General features: G+C 41.8%; 2 protein-coding genes across 3 annotated transcripts in view; one reads left to right on the plus strand and one right to left on the minus strand.

The window, feature by feature from the left end:
- scg3 (secretogranin III) overlaps nucleotides 1-9,194 on the plus strand; it is a 50,952-nt gene extending 41,758 nt beyond the window's left edge. For both annotated transcript variants that reach the window (XM_061887547.1, XM_061887548.1), the window contains exon 12: nucleotides 6,716-9,194. In XM_061887547.1, the coding sequence (XP_061743531.1) occupies nucleotides 6,716-6,834 (119 nt within the window). In that variant the 3' untranslated portion in view covers nucleotides 6,835-9,194. The remainder of the gene's footprint in view (nucleotides 1-6,715) is intronic.
- Nucleotides 9,195-9,273: 79 nt separating this feature from the next.
- The window catches only part of lysmd2 (LysM, putative peptidoglycan-binding, domain containing 2), a 14,520-nt gene continuing 9,920 nt past the window's right edge, over nucleotides 9,274-13,873 (minus strand). The window contains exon 3 of the mRNA XM_061887551.1: nucleotides 9,274-9,561. Within this exon, the coding sequence (XP_061743535.1) occupies nucleotides 9,510-9,561 (52 nt within the window). The 3' untranslated portion in view covers nucleotides 9,274-9,509. The remainder of the gene's footprint in view (nucleotides 9,562-13,873) is intronic.

Genomic DNA, 13,873 nt, shown 5'->3' on the forward strand with positions numbered 1-13,873 from the left:
GGTCATGTTGAAGTTGGTATGGAGGAACCACACCAATAGAAGTCAGGTGACATCTATAGATGAAGGTCATGTTGAAGTTGGTATGGAGGAACCCACCAATAGAAGTCAGGTGACATCTATAGATGAAGGTCATGTTGGTATGGAGGAACCACACCAATAGAAGTCAGGTGACATCTATAGATGAAGGTCATGTTGGTATGGAGGAACCACACCAATAGAAGTCAGGTGACATATATTGATGAAGGTCATGTTGAAGTTGGTATGGAGGAACCACACCAATAGAAGTCAGGTGACATCTATAGATGAAGGTCATGTTGGTATGGAGGAACCACACCAATAGAAGTCAGGTGACATCTATAGATGAAGGTCATGTTGAAGTTGGTTTGGAGGAACCACACCAATAGAAGTCAGGTGACATCTGTAGATGGTCATGTTGAAGTTGGTATGGATGAACCACACCAATAGAAGTCAGGTGACATATATTGATGAAGGTCATGTTGAAGTTGGTATGGAGGAACCACACCAATAGAAGTCAGGTGACATCTATAGATGAAGGTCATGTTGGTATGGAGGAACCACACCAATAGAAGTCAGGTGACATCTATAGATGAAGGTCATGTTGGTATGGAGGAACCACACCAATAGAAGTCAGGTGACATCTATAGATGAAGGTCATGTTGGTATGGAGGAACCACACCAATAGAAGTCAGGTGACATCTATAGATGAAGGTCATGCTGAAGTTGGTATGGAGGAACCACACCAATAGAAGTCAGGTGACATCTATAGATGAAGGTCATGTTGAAGTTGGTATGGAGGAACCACACCAATAGAAGTCAGGTGACATCTATAGATGAAGGTCATGTTGGTATGGAGGAACCACACCAATAGAAGTCAGGTGACATCTATAGATGAAGGTCATGTTGGTATGGAGGAACCACACCAATAGAAGTCAGGTGACATCTATAGATGAAGGTCATGTTGGTATGGAGGAACCACACCAATAGAAGTCAGGTGACATCTATAGATGAAGGTCATGTTGGTATGGAGGAACCACACCAATAGAAGTCAGGTCACATCTATAGATGAAGGTCATGTTGAAGTTGGTATGGAGGAACCACACCAATAGAAGTCAGGTGACATCTATAGATGAAGGTCATGTTGAAGTTGGTATGGAGGAACCACACCAATAGAAGTCAGGTGACATCTATACATGAAGGTCATGTTGAAGTTGGTATGGAGGAACCACACCAATAGAAGTCAGGTGACATCTATAGATGAAGGTCATGTTGGTATGGAGGAACCACACCAATAGAAGTCAGGTGACATCTATAGATGAAGGTCATGTTGGTATGGAGGAACCACACCAATAGAAGTCAGGTGACATCTATAGATGAAGGTCATGTTGGTATGGAGGAACCACACCAATAGAAGTCAGGTGACATCTATAGATGAAGGTCATGTTGGTATGGAGGAACCACACCAATAGAAGTCAGGTGACATCTATAGATGAAGGTCATGTTGAAGTTGGTATGGAGGAACCACACCAAGAACACAACTCTGGGAAGGAGGAGAGACCCAATGTCTGCTCCACATCGACCTTATCGAGTAGGCGTCACTCTTAATGAGTTTGTCCTAATTATTGTTGATTGTTTACATCAGGGGTCAGCAACCTTTTTGAAACCAAGAGCTACTTCTTGGGTACTGATTCATGCCAAGGGCTACCAGTTTGATACACACTTCAATATATTGCCAGAAATAGCCAATTTGCTCAATTTAGCTTTCATAAATAAATCTACATATATAAAAAAAAAGGGTATTTCTGTCCGTCATTCCTTCGTACATTTTTTTTTACTTTTACGGAAGGTTTTTTGTAGAGAATAAAATGATGAAAAAAACACTTAATTGAATGGTTTAAAAGAGGAGAAAACAGGAAAAAAATTAAAATTCCATTTTGAAACATAGTTTATCATCAATTTCGACTCTTTAAAATTCCGAATTCAACCGGAAAAAAAAGGAAGAGAAAAACTAGCTAATTCGAATCTTTTTGAAAAAATAAAAAAAAGATTTTATGTTTCCTGATTAAGATTAATTTTATAATTTTGATGACATGTTTTAAAATACAATCTGCACTTTGTTAGAATATATAACAAATTGGACCAAGCTATATTTCTAACAAAGACAAATCATAATTTTTTTCTAGATTTTCCAGAACAAACTTATTTAAAAGAAATTCAAACGACTTTGAAATAAGATTTATGTTTGATTCTACAGATTTTCTAGATTTGCCAGAATAATTTTTTGGAATTTGAATCATAATAAGTTTGAAGAAATATTTCACAAAAAAACAGAAGCTAAAATGAAGAATTAAATAAAAATGTATTTATTATTCTTTACAATAAAAAAATAAATCTTCTTGAACATTGATTTAAATTCTCAGGAAAGAGGAGGAAAGAATTTAAAAGGTAAAAAGTGTTTAAAAATCCTAAAATCGTTTTTAAGGTTGTATTTTTTCTCTAAAATTGTCTTTCTGAAAGCTATAAGAAGCAAAGTAAAAAAATAAATGAATTTATTTAAACAAGTGAAGACCAAGTCTTTAAAATATTTTCTTGGATTTTCAAATTCTATTTGAGTTTTGTCTCTCTTAGAATTAAAAATGTCCAGCAAAGCGAGACCAGCTTGCTAGTAAATAAATACAATTTAAAAAATAGAGGCAGCTCACTGGTAAGTGCTGCTATTTGAGCTATTTTTAGAACAGGCCAGCGGGCGACTCATCTGGTCCTTATGGGCGACCTGGTCTTGGTGACCCCTGGTCTACACAACAACCTGGTCTTGGTGACCCCTGGTCTACACAACGACCTGGTCTTGGTGACCCCTGGTCTACACAACGACCTGCTCTTGGTGACCCCTGGTCTACACAACGACCTGGCCTTGGTGAACCCTGCTCTACACAACGACCTGGTCTTGGTGACCCCTGGTCTACACAACGACCTGGCCTTGGTGAACCCTGGTCTACACAACGACCTGCTCTTGGTGACCCCTGGTCTACACAACGACCTGGTCTTGGTGACCCCTGGTCTACACAACGACCTGGTCTTGGTGACCCCTGGTCTACACAACAACCTGGTCTTGGTGACCCCTGGTCTACACAACGACCTGGTCTTGGTGACCCCTGGTCTACACAACGACCTGGTCTTGGTGACCCGTGCTCTACACAACGACCTGGTCTTGGTGACCCCTGGTCTACACAACGACCTGGCCTTGGTGAACCCTGGTCTACACAACGACCTGGTCTTGGTGACCCCTGGTCTACACAACGACCTGGTCTTGGTGACCCCTGGTCTACACAACGACCTGGTCTTGGTGACCCCTGGTCTACACAACGACCTGGTCTTGGTGACCCGTGGTCTACACAACGACCTGCTCTTGGTGACCCCTGGTCTACACAACGACCTGGCCTTGGTGAACCCTGGTCTACACAACGACCTGGCCTTGGTGAACCCTGGTCTACACAACGACCTGGTCTTGGTGACCCCTGGTCTACACAACGACCTGGTCTTGGTGACCCCTGGTATACACAACGACCTGGTCTTGGTGACCCCTGGTCTACACAACGACCTGGCCTTGGTGAACCCTGGTCTACACAACGACCTGGTCTTGGTGACCCCTGGTCTACACAACGACCTGGTCTTGGTGACCCCTGGTCTACACAACGACCTGGTCTTGGTGACCCGTGGTCTACACAACGACCTGCTCTTGGTGACCCCTGGTCTACACAACGACCTGCTCTTGGTGACCCCTGGTCTACACAACGACCTGGTCATGGTGACCCCTGGTCTACACAACGACCTGGTCTTGGTGACCCCTGGTCTACACAATGACCTGGTCTTGGTGACCCCTGGTCTACACAACGACCTGGTCTTGGTGACCCCTGGTCTACACAACGACCTGGTCTTGGTGACCCGTGGTCTACACAACAACCTGGCCTTGGTGAACCCTGGTCTACACAACAACCTGGCCTTGGTGACCCCTGGTCTATGCAACAACCAGGTCTTGGTGACTTAGGGCACTTAAGTGTACCTAAGTACGGGGCGGCGTGGCTCGATTGATAGGGCGGTGGTGCCAATAACTTGAGAGTTCCAAGTTTGATCCCCACTTCCGCCATCCTAGTCACTGCCATTGTGTCCTTGGGCAAGGCACTTGAGCCACCTGCTCCCAGTGCCACCCACACTGCTCCAACTGGAATTTCACTCTGTAAAAGTGCTTTGAGTCACTAGATAAATATCATTCACTAAGTGTACTTACGTGAAACCAAGTGTACTTAGTGCATGAAGGTAATCAAGTGATCAAACAAGAAGCCTTTTTGCCCCGAGCCAGTGGCATAAAAACTCTTTATTGTGTTTGTTCATGAGGACAATCTCAGCAGGAAGTCTGCGTGTGTGCGTGTGTGTGTGTGTGTGTGTGTGTGTGTGTGTGTGTGTGTGTGTGTGTTCAGGCCGACAGCTGCCAGATTAGGCAGCAGAACAGATGTCACTTCCTACTTTTCTTGCCTTTGGTGTCAGGCCAGTTGGACTGAAGCAGACATGATTGACAGTAAATATTGTTGACATGATTGACAGTAAATATTGTTGACATGATTGACAGTAAATATTGTTGACATGATTGACAGTAAATATTGTTGACATGATTGACTGTAAATATTGTTGACATGATTGACTGTGAATATTGTTGACATGATTGACAGTAAATATTGTTGACATGATTGACAGTAAACATTGTTGACATGATTGACTGTAAATATTGTTGACATGATTGACTGTAAATATTGTTGACATGATTGACTGTAAATATTGTTGACATGATTGATAGTAAATATTGTTGACATGATTGACTCTAAATATTGTTGACATGATTGACAGTAAATATTGTTGACATGATTGACTGTAAATATTGTTGACATGATTGATAGTAAATATTGTTGACATGATTGACAGTAAATATTGTTGACATGATTGATAGTAAATATTGTTGACATGATTGACTGTAAATATTGTTGACATGATTGACTGTAAATATTGTTGACATGATTGATAGTAAATATTGTTGACATGATTGTTAGTAAATAATGTTGACATGATTGATAGTAAATATTGTTAACATGATTGACAGTAAATATTGTTGACATGATTGATAGTAAATATTGTTGACATGATTGACAGTAAACATTGTTGACATGATTGACTGTAAATATTGTTGACATGATTGACTGTAAATATTGTTGACATGATTGACTGTAAATATTGTTGACATGATTGATAGTAAATATTGTTGACATGATTGACAGTAAATATTGTTGACATGATTGATAGTAAATATTGTTGACATGATTGACTGTAAATATTGTTGACATGATTGATAGTAAATATTGTTGACATGATTGACAGTAAATATTGTTGACATGATTGATAGTAAATATTGTTGACATGATTGACTGTAAATATTGTTGACATGATTGATAGTAAATATTGTTGACATGATTGACAGTAAATATTGTTGACATGATTGATAGTAAATATTGTTGACATGATTGACTGTAAATATTGTTGACATGATTGTTAGTAAATATTGTTGACATGATTGATAGTAAATATTGTTGACATGATTGACAGTAAACATTGTTGACATGATTGACTGTAAATATTGTTGACATGATTGACTGTAAATATTGTTGACATGATTGACTGTAAATATTATTGACATGACTGACAGTAAATATTGTTGACATGATTGACAGTAAATATTGTTGACATGATTGTTAGTAAATATTGTTGACATGATTGACAGTAAAGCCGTGGTGAAGGTGGGGGTGGTGTGCGTGTGTATACCCATTGTCCTGGAGTAGTGACGTTGTGTCCATAGGCCTGGGGCCGCTCTGCATGCAATGCAAGCAAAGTTGGACTCCCAGGTGTTGCAGGTCAAAGCGTCCATCATGGAAGAGTCCTCGGGGATGTTTTCAGAACAGCCTGCATCTGTTTTGCAGCGTCAATAAAGGCCATTCCAGGGAGTCAAATCGTAGAGTAGGAATATTGTTTTTCCAAGCGAGCAGACATTGCAATGACTTGTCTGTTCTATTCGTCCATGCTGACTCTCATATCCAATTTTAGCAATTCAACCATGATGTCATCCATCTTGCCATTCTGTTCACAAATCTCCACAGTCTGTGACCCCACAGCCCGGCCCAAACCTTCCATTGCCACCAACAGCCTTCGGGCTCCTTGAACGCCTGCCATCCTCTTCCCAATTTGACCAGACACCAGAGCAATGCCCCGCCCTCTCAGCACATGCCCCGCCCTCTCAGCACATGCCCCGCCATCACGCTTCCAATTAGGTAGATGGCTTCCACCACTTCATGGAACATCAACTATTTTACCACAAGTTTAGGAAGATTTCGACTAGAAATCCTTTAGGATATTATATCTAATGTCTTGTTTCCACTTATGGAACATCAACTATTTTACCACAAGTTTCTAAAGATTTGCTGAAATACATTTTATGTCTTAGTATGTTCTTAGTTGGCATGGTAGGTGGCACTGGTATGTTCATAGTTTGCATGGTAGGTGGCACTGGTATGTTTATGGTTGGCATGGAAGGTGGCACGGTGGGTGTTTGTTGGACTTGGACTATCCAAGAAGTTAACACAAATTCTTTGTGGTGCAGACTATGATTTGTCCAAACTGAAGGACTTCATGGACCAGCAAGTGGACTCTTACATTGACAAGGGAATCATCGCCAAGGACGAGGGAGACACCATCAAGAGAATCTACAGCAGTCTGTGACCTCCTCCTCCATCCCTAGAACCATGACATAATCCCTATCCCTAGAACCATGACCTCCTCCTGCATCCCTACGACCGTAACATAATCCCTGTCCCTATATTGTTACCTCATCCTCCATCCCTTCTACCGTGACATAATCCCTATCCTTAGAACCGAGACTTCATCCTCATCTCTAGGACTGTGACCTCATCCTCCATCCCTAGAACGTGACTTCATCCTACAGCCGTAGAACCGTGACCTCATCCTCCATCCCTAGAACCGTGACCTCATTCTCCATTCCTTGTACGGTTACCTCATAATCCATCTCTATAACAGTGAGCTTATCCTCCATCCTTAGAACCGTGACCTCATCCTCCATCCCTAGAACCGTGACCTCATTCTCCATTCCTTGTACGGTTACCTCATAATCCATCTCTATAACAGTGAGTTTATCCTCCATCCTTAGAACCGTGACCTAATACTCCATCCCTAGAATCGTGACTTCATCCTCCATCCCTAGAACGTGACTTCATCCTACAGCCGTAGAACCGTGACCTCATCCTCCATCCCTAGAACCGTGAACTCATTCTCCATTCCTTGTACGGTTACCTCATAATCCATCTCGATAAGAGTGAGCTTATCCTCCATCCTTAGAACCGTGACCTAATACTCCATCCCTAGAATCGTGACTTCATCCTCCATCCCTAGAGCGTGACTTCATTCTCCATCCCTAGATCAGTCACCTCATCCTCCATCCCTCAAACCATGACCTCATTCTCCATCCCTAAACCGTGATTTCATCCTACAGCCGTAGAACCGTGACCTCATCCTCCATCCCTAGAACATGACCTCATCCTCCATCCCTAGAACATGACCTCATTCTCCATCCCTTGTACGGTGACCTCATAATCCATCCCTAGAACCGTGACCTAATACTCCATCCCTACAATCGTGACTTCATCCTCCATCCCTAGACCGTGACTTCATTCTCCATCCCTAGAACAGTGACCTCATCCTCCATCCCTAGAATCCCCTCTTTCTCTATCCCTAGAACCTGACCTCATCCTCTATTCCTAAAATCCCCTCCTCCTCTAGCCCTTGAACCAGACGTCTTCCTCCATCTCTAGAACGTGACCTCATCCTCCATCCCTAGAACGTAACCTCCTCCTCTATCCCTTCAACCCGAACTCATCCTACAACCCCAGAAGGCAACATCTTCTCCTCTATCCCTTCAACCTGACGTCATCCTCCATCCCTAGAACGTGACTTCATCCTACAGCCGTAGAACCGTGACCTCATTCTCCATTCCTTGTACGGTTACCTCATAATCCATCTCTATAACTGTGAGCTTATCCTCCATCCTTAGAACCGTGACCTAATACTCCATCCCTAGAATCGTGACTTCATCCTCCATCCCTAGACCGTGACTTCATTCTCCATCCCTAAACCGTGATTTCATCCTACAGCCGTAGAACCGTGACCTCATCCTCCATCCCTAGAACATGACCACATTCTCCATCCCTTGTACGGTGACCTCATAATCCATCCCTAGAACCGTTACCTCATCCTCCATCCCTAGAACCGTGACCTAATACTCCATCCCTACAATCGTGACTTCATCCTCCATCCCTAAACCGTGACTTCATTCTCCATCCCTAGAACAGTGACCTCATCCTCCATCCCTAGAATCCCCTCTTTCTTTATCCCTAGAACCTGACCTCATCCTCTATTCCTAAAATCCCCTCTTCCTCTAGCCCTTGAACCTGACGTCTTCCTCCATCTCTAGAACGTGACCTCATCCTCCATCCCTAGAACGTAACATCCTCCTCTATCCCTTCAACCTGACGTCATCCTCCATCCCTAAAATCCCCTCCTCCTCGAGCCCTTGAACCTGACCTCATCCTCCATCCCAAGAACGCAACCTCCTCCTTTAGCCGTTGAACCTAACGTCATCCTTGATCTCTAGAACGTGACCTCATCCTCCATCCCTAGAACGTAACCTCCTCCTCTATCCCTTCAACCCGAACTCATCCTACAACCCCAGAAGGCAACCTCTTCTCCTCTATCCCTTCAACCTGACGTCATCCTCCATCCCTAGAACGGTCTTCTCAAGGGTTGAAAAAAGCTCCTAACGAGGCAGTAGAATGATTCCAATCTGCACAAGTTTTATATTTTGAAAGACATCCATCAAATTGTATCATCCCGTCTTCAATTTTGTGTCTTTGAAAGTCCTTATTGTTTCCCCGAAACCTCTTTGTGTTGACACACACGCTAGCGTTCTTAAACCTTGGTTAAGTTGAAGACTTCCATCTGGCTCCGCAGGGGATGAGCTTTTTCTAAATGTAAATATGTCTTGGGAACCATTAAAAGATCGCATTTTCCTGGCAAGTGTCTTGAATGGAGCGCTCACGCTTACACCTGCAAGGAACTTTATTCTAGCACAACACAAACAGACATTCATCATGTTTATACACTCCAAAAATATTTATTAAGAAGCACAATAAAAATAGACATAAATAATGTTGGACACATAAATAAATGACACACTTTACATATCCAGAATAAAGGTCAACAAGACACAAAAGCAAGGAGGTAAACAAGCAAGGTGCTGAGTTATATTTCCTGACATTACAATTCCTGCTCATATTTACAGCTTACCTTTCCTGGCTTATATTTCCAGGTTTATATTTCCAGGTTTATATTTCCTGGTAGGATGTGGTGGCAGCAGTGAAGTTCACCTCATCGCTCCTGCCAAAGACAAACACCTGGTCAATAGAAATGTTACACTCTGGAAAGAAACAAAGCAGCAAATCAACCGGTGTGTGTGGTGTGTGTGTGGTGTGTGTGTGTGTGAACAGTGAATGAAGCTGACCCAACAGCAGACTCGTGTGAACAGGAAAAGGTGTGGCCAACACTAATGTAACAACAAGAACATCAGCAGCAAACACAACAACAACAACAAAAAAGATATGTACAAATATGATAGTAAAAGTCAGAAATGACAATGAGCATTATTACACTACAAATGGATCAATACAAAATACCAATAATATAGCACTACTGATAATGAATAATAACAATAATTAAAGCTGCAAGCAGCGTTGGTCGGGTCCGCCTTTGGCTGCTGCCCCCGAGTCCCACGGCCGGATAAGCGTTAGAAGACGCCTTGGTGCCACTATTTTGAGAATCTAATGCATTGTGAAAGTAATGCAGTTGTTGTATTGAAGTGAAAATATCAAACTTCCTGTTGATTTTTGCTAAAGTATGTTAATTATTAAAATGTAGGTCTAAGTGAGACCTACATAGTGTTTTTGTTTCATGTCTCTCTGACATTCCAACCGGAAGTTACAAGCAGTTTTGTCTGTGTTTTCTTCCTAGGAGCAGTTTGTCCGTGTTGTATTCCTAGGGGGGCGGTAGAGCGCAATTTTGAGTTTTGAGGTTAGGTTTTTTCATCAGATGGCAATTTTTGCCAGACCTGATGTGTGTGTCAAGTTTGGTTAGTTTAGAAGCATTTTAAGGGGGTCAAATAACAGCTCAAAGAGGCAAAAATGACATTTTTTAGGAGACTTTGCACAGGGGTTCTTTGAAGGCGCGTAAAATCAAAACCTGAGAACTTATCAAAACTCTGTTCTATACTTTTAATCAGAAGGGTTAGACCTCTCTCCTGTGCGAGTTTGAAGCCAAAACAACAAACGCACTCAGACGAGATAATGTTTGAAGAAAGGTGACCGGTTTTTACAAAACTTTTGTTTTGAAGGGGGGATTGCAAACTTCCTGTTGATTTTTGTTGGGGGTTGTCAATCTATGAAATGTAGGTCTAAGCGAGACCTACATAGAGGTTTTTGTTTCATGTCTCTCCGACATTCTTACCAGAAGTTACAAGCAATTTTGTCTGTGTTTTCTTCCTAGGAGCAGTTTTTTCAGTGTTTTATTCAAAAATAGGGCTAGAGCGCAATTTTGAGTTTGGGGGTTTGTTTTTTTCATTAGATCGCAATATTCGCCAGTCCTTATGTGTGCGCCAAGTTTGGTGACTTTTGAAGCATTTTAAAGGGGTCAAATTACAGCGCAAAGAGGCAAAAATTGCATTGTTTGCGAAAATTGTATTTTGAAGGGGTTTTTGCCAACTTCCTGTAGATTTTTGCTGAAAGAAGTGAGTGTATGAAAATTGGGTCTAAGTCAGACCTACTTAGGAGTTTTTGTTTCATGTCGCTATGACATTCCTAACAGAAGTTACATGCAGTTTTGTCTGTAATTTTTTCCTAGGGGGCGCTAGAGCGCTATTTTCATTTTGGGGGATTGGTTGCTTAATATGTTGGGAAGGTTTGCTATACCGACGTGTGTGTCAAATTTGGTGAGTTTTGAAGTATGTTAAGGGGGACAAATTACAGCGCGTAGGTGCGGAATAAAAATAAAACACAGCAGTTTCAATAGGGTCCTTTGCCATGGGCCAAGGACCCTAAGTACTTCTATTATCACATATACATAATGATAACTAGAGATACAAAAGAAAGCAGATACATTGAAGGGAAGAAGGAGAAACCAGAGGAACTTGAGCCCCCGGACGCAATCCCCCCACCCGTCCCAAGGCGGGTGCCATGCATTCCCACCCGCACCCCAAACACCGCCTAGGCGCCCCCATCAACCCCCGACCGCTAGACCACCCGAGGATCAGCCCGCCAGGCCGGAACCATGGAACATACCGCAGGCCCACCTGACCCCGAGGAGTTCCCCAACAGCCCTGGCCCCCATGGGTGCCCAAAGAGATCGGAATTCTGTCAGTTGTTGTTTAGATTCAGCAGACATTCTTTCCACAACTACATCATCTAATAAAATGTTTTTGTAAAGGTTTATACATCAATCAGTTTTTGATTTCCAATTCATGAGAATAGTTTTAACTTGCTGCGTTGATAAGGAGTTATGTTTTGTTTAGAACAGAAATGGGCATGGGAGTCTCTCAATGACAGGTTCTCGCACAGTCCAGGCCAGAAGTTCTTCACGGGACCACATTGAAGTTGTAGTCCGATCTGAGCAGTCTACACCCACTTTATACATTCTTACAACGCTGTAATGTATTCTGTTAAGTATTTTGAGCTGTGTCAGCCGTAAATTTGGATTCTTAATCAAACGAGAAGTATGGAGGCACATTTGTATCCAGAATTCTGGCTAACGGCTTCAGAATCCGAAATCAGAAATACTTCATTAATCCCCGAGGGGAAATTACAATTTTCAGAACAATCCCATTCAAGATCTGCTAATCTAATCAAGTGGGATTGATGCATTTTAACTAGGGCTGGGCAACGATTAAACATTTTAATCGAAGTTAATCGCACTATTTGTCCGATTAATCATGATTAACTGCATTGTATACGCAAAGCCCAATAATGAATTCAAAAGTAGTGTGTAGTGCACCTTTATTGGAATATTCTCCCACATGAACAAAAGCGCCAAAACTTTTGTTGTGCAAACACAATTTAAATCAGTCCTTGTTAAACAGTAGCAGTTAAATAGCATATTTGATGAAAATCAACTCCAAAAATGTAAAAACAAACATTTAAGCTTATTGCCACTGCCAGGGTATTTAAGTTATCCTGTTTGTTATGGAAAATAAATATAATCTACATACAAATCTCTGAGCCACAATCATAACATCTGAACAGGCAATTTCTGAGGTAACCGCAGAAACATTTTTTTGATCAGGGATCTTATGTTTAAAAAACCTATATTATAGGTAGTGGGCTGTTTTAGGGAATTTTGGATCAAATTATCCGTAGTAGCAATATTAATAATGTTGTGTTTATTCTGCGTAGTGCACTTAAAATAATTATGACCATATCTAGGAATTGATATGATGGGAATTTTCCGATTGTTTGCTTGGTGCTTTGATAAACTGAAGGCATCATATACATGGTACTATATTGTGATGTTATGAGCCAGGGAGAAAAAGAACTACCCTACCCATCATGCAACAGGAGTGAGGAGCATGTATAGGTTGTGTGTTGCCATGACGGCATCTTGTATGTTGTGATATGCACGCTCTGAAAGCAAACGTTAAGAACTCAGCCAACACTCCTGGTCTGCATTATTCATAAATAGACAGACAACACATATACTCCGCTGCTTCACAGGCCGCTGGATGTAGCCGGCAAAGTATTCCCATGCTAGCTAGCCGCTCTAGCAAGCACGCCTCATTCAGTCCAAAACGGCCCGATCTATCCACATTCAGAATTGTCTGGCGGTCGTAAGTGATCCCGGAGTGACCACGCTGTAAGCTAGCCATGACATTTGCAGAATTGTCCGGTATTTTTGCCAAATGTTCCATCTTTACCAAGAGCCCCTCCACGCCGGGCGACGCCATCTTGTTAAGAAAAGGCGTTAACAAAATAAAAGCATGTAAACAACATACGCAAATGTGCGATAAAATAATTGTCGGCGTTAATAGATTGATGAGTTAACTCATAATTAACGCATTAATTTGCCCACCCCTAATTTTAAAATATATTGTAGTTCATTTGCAAGGAAGTAATAGGAAAAGTTAGAGAGTCCTAGACCCCAATATCCTTTGGGTTTTTGTAAAGTTTTAAGACGAGTCACTTTGATGCAAATCCCACAGGGGTGATGAATGGATGGTCAACGCCTGAGAGCTGCGGCCTACCATCATAACCCCCAACTCCCTTCCCTCTGTTGCTAGATATCTCCAGATGTACATTGTACAAACCCCGTTTCAATGACTTGGGAAATTGTGTTACATGTAAATATAAACAGAATACAATGATTTGCAAATCCTTTTCAAGCCATATTCAGTTGAATATGCTACAAAGACAACATATTTGATGTTCAAACTCATAAACACTTTTTTTGTTGTTGCAAATAATCATTAACTTTAGAATTTGATGCCAGCAACACGTGACAAACAAGTTGGGAAAGGTGGCAATAAATACTGATAAAGTTGGGGACTGCTCATCAAACACTTATTTAGAAAATCCCACAGGTGTGCAGGCTAATTGGGAACAGGTGGGTGTCATGATTGGCTATAAAAACAGCTTCCATGAAATGCTCAGTC

The sequence above is a fragment of the Nerophis ophidion genome, linkage group LG25 (genome assembly GCF_033978795.1).
Source record: "Nerophis ophidion isolate RoL-2023_Sa linkage group LG25, RoL_Noph_v1.0, whole genome shotgun sequence".
NCBI lineage: Eukaryota > Metazoa > Chordata > Actinopteri > Syngnathiformes > Syngnathidae > Nerophis > Nerophis ophidion.